At 44.2% G+C, this 8,204-nt stretch overlaps 1 protein-coding gene across 1 annotated transcript in view; it reads right to left on the minus strand.

Moving 5' to 3' along the window:
• The window catches only part of LOC119459319 (nuclear exosome regulator NRDE2), a 107,587-nt gene extending 99,611 nt beyond the window's left edge, over nucleotides 1-7,976 (minus strand). Inside the window, exon 1 of the mRNA XM_037721127.2 lies at nucleotides 7,733-7,976. Coding sequence (XP_037577055.2) covers nucleotides 7,733-7,874 — 142 coding nt within the window. The 5' untranslated portion in view covers nucleotides 7,875-7,976. The remainder of the gene's footprint in view (nucleotides 1-7,732) is intronic.
• Between the last annotated feature and the right edge of the window lie 228 nt (nucleotides 7,977-8,204).

Genomic DNA, 8,204 nt, shown 5'->3' on the forward strand with positions numbered 1-8,204 from the left:
CTACTAAAGGAGCCATGATTGGACATGGCAAGTTTTAGGAACTCTTACTAAGCCACAATGAGCCCAAATATGTAGAAAACACTTTGATATATGTGACGTAGCATGATGTTTCAGTGCACATTTCAAAAAATCAAACTTTGGCTTTCAATTTCTCTGGCTGAGAGCACACGCAAATTATTTGAAGGGTTAGATAGGGAGCAATCTCGCCGTGCATTGTGGCAAGTCCAAGTGTCATCCTGATTTCAACAAGCGCCAGATTGCGCGAAAATATTGTGAGCAGAGCAAGCAGGAAATATCTGAAGCCCATTTGACGCACAAAAAAGGAGACCTAAGCATCAGCTCGACGTCACTACTCTTGCACAAAAAGGAGATAGTGTATTTATCATGATAGGTCCAATTTATGTTAAGTTCAGTTCAAGAGCAATAAACTCAAGTCAGTGCAATGTGTGTGTTGCTCTTTTCTGTGTACTTCTTCTGAATGCTGGTCCTCTAGAATTTTGGCATTGAAGAGTTAATACAGAGCTTGCCCAATGAAAAACCAGTACAAAAGAAGAGTTATTAATTAAATGCTTGTGTAAATGCTAGGGTGCAACTAGAGTGTACTAGATTGGGGGAGTGGGTCCAACAAGGGCTCTGTGCTGAGGCATTTTTTATTGAAAATCCAGGTGGCGCCACCATCACTTTCTTCCGAATGAGCGGCCCCGCTCGCCGGCTAGACGCTTGTCGTGTCGGAGACCCTACTGCAGCTGCATGGAGCTTTAACAGGCGGATACTCGGTGGCGGTAACACCGAGATTATTCCTCACCGATCTATTGTAAATAAAATAGAAAAAGAGAGGCGGAAAGAATGCAAACGACGCAACAACGGCGGTGCGTCGAGCAGACGACAGCTACCCAGCCCGCGAGCTCGCCTCAGTCAATGAGCACTGCCGAAACAGCCGGAGCCAACGTTTATTGGCCGGTGATTCAGAATAAGGCGACAGCAGCGCCACCACATTTTTCGTGTTTTTTGCTTCACCCTCGGCACTTGCTAAGGCGTCCGCTGGACCCACTTCCCCATTCTAGTACACTCTAGGTGCAACTGTTTACATATTTGTTCTCATATCACATGCAAAACAATGTAAATATAGGACGGTTACTAATTGTTCATACTGAAACTAGTCTGTGAGTGCTACTATTTCAGTATGTTTTCTTTAACTGTGTCCTGTTATTGTTCTGCTGTTATAAAAATGGATAGACTAGGTATAGGTTAGATTGCATTGTAATCTAGTACTGTAAAACTAGTACAAAGGCAGCCTAAGACAACTTATTGATTGCTCATATGAATGCTACTTGGTATGATACTGAGCACATGTCAGTGTTTTCATGTTCCATAATGCAAAATTATACGAACTACCTACGTTTTCACATTTCATGCATGCAGGGGTGGGACTGGCCAAAGTCATTTTGGCGCAATTTCTGGAGCAGGTCAAAATGCGTTTTGGAGCAGTTTGGAGCAGACAATATAGTATTTCAGAGCAGCTTGGAGCAGACTAAATTTCATTTTGGAGCAATTTGGAGCAGATAAAAATTCAATTTGAAGTAGTTTGGAGCAGGTCAAGCTGCATTTTGGTGGAATAATGGAATACAGCAGCGCATTTCTAAACCACGACGAAACACAGAATAAACAAACAGGAAGCTCGTAGTGGAAGTACACTTCGTAACTGCAGCGTACTAGAATATGGAAGAGTGGGTCGAGCGGCGTCTCAACGCATGCTTTTCTGTAAAGCTGGAAACATAGGTTGCAGAACGATCAAACTATATATGTCCGCACCTACGCTCTTGACGATAGCGGAATATATTCTCAAATTATGCGGTCCAATCGACGCTGTAACATAATTTCTTTTCTGTGTTACCATATGTCACCGCAAACCAAGAGAGCCACAATCAACCCTGGGCTGGTATTATGTAAAACTATTCCAATCTGTTTTTGTTGCGATAGCACTTATATGGACACTCCAGGCGCATTTCTGACGTCGCCATGATGTTCCATACAAAGTCCAGGAGCGATAGCATCATCGCCGCGCGCTATATACTGTATGTGCGAGTGAAAGCGTGAGGATGAGCCGACGAGGGTGAGCCGACGATGGCGGCTCAATCTCACGCGTGCGAGAGAGGAAATCGGGGATGAAGCGCGCAGTCTCCCATTGCGTGCAAGGCACCAGGGAGAGGGGTCGTTCTACTGCGGCGGCTGCTGCATATGGCACGGCCGCGCGGGCCCTATCTTGACAGCGATCTGCGATAGGGACATAGTGCGAGTGCTGGTAGCAGTGGCGCACCCAGGATCTCTGCCAGGGGGGGGGTTGACAGTTTGCCAATACCATCTAAACAGCACTAATTTCGATTTCTTCACGGGAAATTCTCAAAAAAATGCGCTTTTTGCGAGTGTGCAGACGATTGCACGTCTCTTAGTTGCAGTACTCAAATGCGTGAGGAAGGAAAAGAGGTTAAACAAAAGGGGGGGTTAAGTCGGCCTCAGGGGGGGGGTTGCAACCCCCGAATCCCCCCCCCCCCGTTGGTGCGCCACTGGCTGGTAGCTTTGTGTGCGCTGTTTTTTGCCGCTTAGTTCACGTTGAAGCGAGGCAGCACAAAGGCGAATTCGTTCGCTGCAGCAGCCGCACTTACTCACTCCAGCATTTTCCCAGCGAGTTTCTGCAGTAATCGAGTGAGATCTGTACTGTTTGCTTGTGCACGCGTGACACCATGCTTGTTAATTTAGTGAGTGAACAGATGTTTACAAGTTTATACGGCTGATAAAACTACTATTTTTGCTTCTTATGGCTGTCTACTAATTTGCTATCGCAATCGATGCTTTGCCTTTCGGGCAATACTGCGACGTTTTATTCCAAATCCGCAATTAGCCCTTCGTGATAGGTCAAAATGGCTCACGCCTGCCTCGCCCATATGGGCATAAAAACAGATTGGAATAGTTTTATGTTATACCGGCCTTGGGGACACAGACGCCCGCCCGCTTCACCCGCTGCAGAGCGTGCCTCCGAAATATCTAGCTCGCTTGCAGCGCTCTCAGCCTACTTGTTGTTTTGCACCTCAGCTAGGGAGCACTGCGCCACTCGGCCCACTAAACCATATTCTAGTACACTCTAAACACCAGAGAGTTAGTATACTAACTGTAGAGGAAAAGATGGTCGAAAAAAGTGGGAACCGTATAGGCGCCGCCATGTTGCTACGATTAATTTTTGTAGCACTAAATATATTCAACATATTATGCAAAAGCAAGCACTTACACGTAGCACAAAGGTACGGACAACGTTTGAAGTTCATTCCGTACATTTACACAAAGATCGGATTTTCTTAATGATCAGAAAAATCATTTAGAAAATTTCAGTGTAAATTTACGGTGTCTAAAAGGTTGCATTTGCAGGCGCCTTAAATAGATGGCGCTACCATACTGACGGAGGCTCGGGAACGCGTTGATCGCGTGCCTTGTCTGAATCACATTTGCCGCCTCCGCCTGCACTCCTGCATAGAGTAGCAACATGGCAGCGCCCTTGCGGTTCCCGATTTCAATACATGGGCGCTATGGGCAGCGTTTCAACGCTGGTCACAGTAACACTATGCTAAACACAGCTGCCCTAGCCGTTCCGACAGCAGCGACAACGGCCAGCAGTGGCCGCGCACGCGCCTGTCACTTGCCGGTTGTCGCTGAGAAGTCCAGTGTTACAAGCACGAAAATTAAGAGAAACTCTGCGGGAGGTGCCGTCACGCGGTGTGCGTATCGCGAATGACTGCACTCTTTTTCAGAAAACAAATCCGCTCGCTGTTCACGGCCACTGCCGACGCTGTTCTGGCGCAGCGTGGCGCAATTTCGGTCAATTTTCTGTGTTTGGCGCAGAAATTTGCGTGTGCATCAAAAATTCGGAATTGGCGCAGGAATCCCACCCCTGTGCATGCATGTGTACCGATCATGCTGTGTTTGTCAATAGAAGAGCGGGCTTCATCAAGCAACATGCTGGCCTGTGATTTGTGGTTTGCAAGAAACACTGGCGCATCAAATAAAATTCAAACTACAGGTAGATGCTGTGTGCTTCTCATCCATCTGTATTCCACTAGAGGGACCCTCAAAGCTAACCAACAAACTGTTCAGGTCTTTTTTCTGTCATAATCGGGTCTCTAAGGCAGAGATGACTGCTCGACATCAGTAGCAAACTTGGTGTTAGTACTATTTTAATGCAACATGAAAATGTTTCTCCTTTACAGTATTTGTTTGTGGACTAATAAGCTTATATTTACTTTAAAGTTATCTTGGTTGAAATGAGGGTTCAGAATGATTGCCTATACAGTGAAGCTAGTGATACAGCATTAAAAAAAAGTAGCCTGATCCTGCATGGCTCACTTATTGCGGTCCTACTGTTTTCGCAACTAACAATGTGTTATTTTTTTTTTTCCTTTCATCCTGATGCCTACTCTGCAGTGTTTTCCTCCTCTGAACATTCATCATGTAACAATATATGAAGAAAGCTAAAGTAGTTGGCCGTGTGTATAAAATTGCAATGTTATGGCAAAAATAGGCGACATCAAAGTTTTTGACCTAAGCTGAGGAACAATATGCATTTCTTAGACGTTACACTGAACAGCTATTACAGCCATTAGCTAACCTCTTTAGCTAGTCTATTTCTACTGGTGAGTACAGGCTGATTGGCTTAAAGCTAGGGTTGTTCCTATACATAAAAAAAGGAGATCAGTTACTGGTTTCAAACTACAGGCCACTTTCTATTACCTGTTCCTGCTGTAAACTGCTTGAACATGTGGTTGCTAAATATAATGATATAAACAACTTTTAACACATAAGAAAGTTCTGACATGCCATCAACATGGTTTCCGTAAAGCATTATCCCCAATCACTCAGCTTATCACAACTGTGCATGATTTTTCGAGTGTTTTGGATTTGGCAGGACAGGTTGACGTACAGTTTTTAGACTTCTGTAAGGCATTCGATAAAGTGCCTCATGGAAAGTTGTTGTACAAACTGCAGCAAATAGGGCTTCCAAGATCCAGTGGATAACTGCTTACCTCTGTAATCTTGTACAGTTTGTTGCGATAAAGAACTCGAGAGTCCACAGTGCTGCATGTCAGTTCTGGTGTTCCCAAGGGAAGTGTCCGGGGTCCGCTGTTCTTTATAATCTATGCGAATGACTTGGTCGATGTCGTGCCCCGGGATGTAAGCATTCGATTATTTGCAGACGATTGTATTTTGTTCAAAAAGATATCCTCTACAGCCGATCAGAATGTATTACAGACAGCTCTTATGTCCATCGACGATTGGTGTAGTAATTTAAGTGGAATATGGTGCTGAATTCTGAGAAAACTGTTCTGTTGCGAGGAAGAAACATCCCGTCACTTCTCCCTACATCCTTCGCGATAGTCCAGTGGTACAAGTAGATAATATTTAGGCATTACTCTCGGTAGCAACCTTACTTGGACACCACACATAACAGATATTTGCACTAAAGCGCTTCGCAAATTATGGTTTTTAAAAAGGAAGTTAAAAAACGCTGCCCCTAGCATAAAACTTTTGGCTTACAAAACTTTCATTCTGTCTAAACTAGAATATGCTGCAGTCATATGGGACCCTTTTAGAAAAAAAAAAAAAAAGGATATTGCGCTTCTAAAGGTACAAGGTCAGATTTATTTTTTACAAGTATCGAAAACTCGACTCACCTAGTACATTAATGCAATTACATAACAAAACAAGAAGAAAGATGAGTCGTAGAATTTTTTTTACAAAGTCATCTCAGGAAAAATTACACTAAATGTACCCTGTTGTGTCCAACCAGCCACTGCTAGGATAGCCTGTCGTAAACATAATCATTAGCACCCATATTTGCACGAACTAACGCTTACACAGTTTCTTCCCAGGAGCAGTTAAAGACTGGAACTCACTGCCTCAGAAGGTTTTCGCAGCTGAGAATTTTGCAACAACACTGGAAAATTATCTCTTTGGTGTTTAGTGTGTATTGTGGCCTTATTGTTGTTTCACAGACATGCTGTTTCTTTTAGCGTATTGAGGAGTGTTTAATGCTACGATTTCATGTTTTCTTGTTCTCGCTGTTACGATTTGCTTGATGTTTCTTTTGCCCCTCCTGTTTGAACCAAAATGTTGGTCCACAATATGTTTAAATAAATAAATAAAATATATTGCACGGCCTGTACATTCAGCAATTTCATTAAAGCTGCAATGCTCATGGAAACAGTGCTCCCCGTTTCGATGTCCTTCCACATAAGAATATTACTAATCTTTTTTTTTGCTGTACAATGAACATGGCATGTTCATAAGTTTTTTGACACAATGCACATTCCAATGTAAAAAGCATAGTGGAGCCTGCTAGTAGGTCATTTGGAATAAAGGAACACAACTCTGTCAATATAGGGCATGCAAGCTTCTAGGGTGAATAACCCATTCAATTCGGCTAGGTGGTGGCGATGTTAGTGCTCTGAATGAAATGTAAGGTGCCGTTACGAATTAAGAACGTCGGTTGACTCTCGTGGTCATTTTGTAACTTCAGGGTAGAAACCAACAAACGTTTCTTTAGCTCGGGAGCTCGTCAAAGAGGAATCGGCCAGTACCGTGACGTCGTACCCGCAGTCTTTCGCGTTCGTCGTTTCATTTCATATTAGCCACACTGATTAAACAATACACGTGTACGTACAATGGGGGGTACTATGTCCTAAAGATGAAGAGGCGACAGCCACGAACAAGCAAAAGGTTAGCTCAAGGCCATGGCGATTGGGCTGATTTGTATAAATCTGATCTGTTTAAAACTGATCTGTAAAAACTAAAAAAAACTGACAGTCAGTTGAGCATACGACAAAGAGGGTCAAGGCGATTCACACTCAAGAGACATTCATTAAATTGCTTGACATTTTCATTCACATAAGTAGTTACCTCTTATTGCCTGTTTTCTCCCACCAAAGGTCGTGGGTTCGAGTGCCTTAATGAACTCTATATTATTTAGCTGTGCCTTAACTTCGCCTTAAACCAAAGGCCGAGGGTTCGACTCCCACCGAAGGTCATGGGTTCCAGTCAGTGAATTAACTCTATCTTAATTAACTTTGCCTTTTTTTTTTTTTTTTTCATGATGAGCAACGTCGGGGCCATCTGTGGAAGACGACGAACGCGCGAGCAGTGGTCTTGATTTGCTTTAACACATAACTCTACGCTGTTCAATACTAATTTCATAGATATTCGGAAATGTATCCTCAATATTAATTTGGAATAATCCACCCATTTCTTGGCCAATCCCCCTCCGTGGGTAGGAGCCACATGCGTGATAGGCTACAACAACAACAACTACGAGCGCGTTTCTCATTACGAGCCATGTTTCGAGGCAACAACAACAAAGTCCTCTTTAAGTATTCTTCCCTTTTCTACCCACTGACGCCCGATTCATGGCTAATCCCCCCCATAGTTAGAGGCACCAAACCCAACCAAACCAAATCTGCGCGAGGCGAGCTCACAGGACTTTCTGTACCGCACGCTGCGTTTTCAAGGCCACCGTCTGATGAGGTAGGCTTTCGCCTTAAGAATGGAATACAGAGACAGGCACCCGATTCCCAATTGTTTTGCACTGGCTGAGGCCACAGCGAAAGGGAATCAAACGGGAACATGAGATGAGTCAAAACGTCGCGCATGTTCTTCCTTATGAAAATTCAGAACAAAAAATATTGCCACCAACTTTCTGAAGGTGCTGACTTGTCCGATCCGTCCTGCGTTGATGACGAACTGAAACTTGGAAACAACACCGGCCTGGCGTCACTCTCCGATGTTGCTGCTTTCGTTGTCGCATACGCCGGAAAGAGGGAAGGACACTGCGCCATTTCACATCCCTTATTCGCTTTCCGCAAGTTAGTTGCGGACAAAATACACTGCTCGTTAGTAAACTGCCGCAACAATCGAATACCCAACGTAACCGCGACCTCAAACTTCACTCAAACTCGCTTTCAGCTTGCTTTGAGCGCGGCGCCATGATGAACGCTGGCGGCGCCCACTGGGAGCCTTTGCCCATGCCTTTGCAGCATGAAAACGTTAGGATTGCGGTCCAAAATCCCTACGTAACATAATCTTTCTTAAGGCAGCTGTTTAATCATACAGGCCAGTAATTAATAAAGTGACGCACGACATCGTTTGTGCACCTAAGGTATTGTGCG

This window comes from Dermacentor silvarum, chromosome 7, assembly GCF_013339745.2.
Source record: "Dermacentor silvarum isolate Dsil-2018 chromosome 7, BIME_Dsil_1.4, whole genome shotgun sequence".
Lineage (NCBI taxonomy): Eukaryota > Metazoa > Arthropoda > Arachnida > Ixodida > Ixodidae > Dermacentor > Dermacentor silvarum.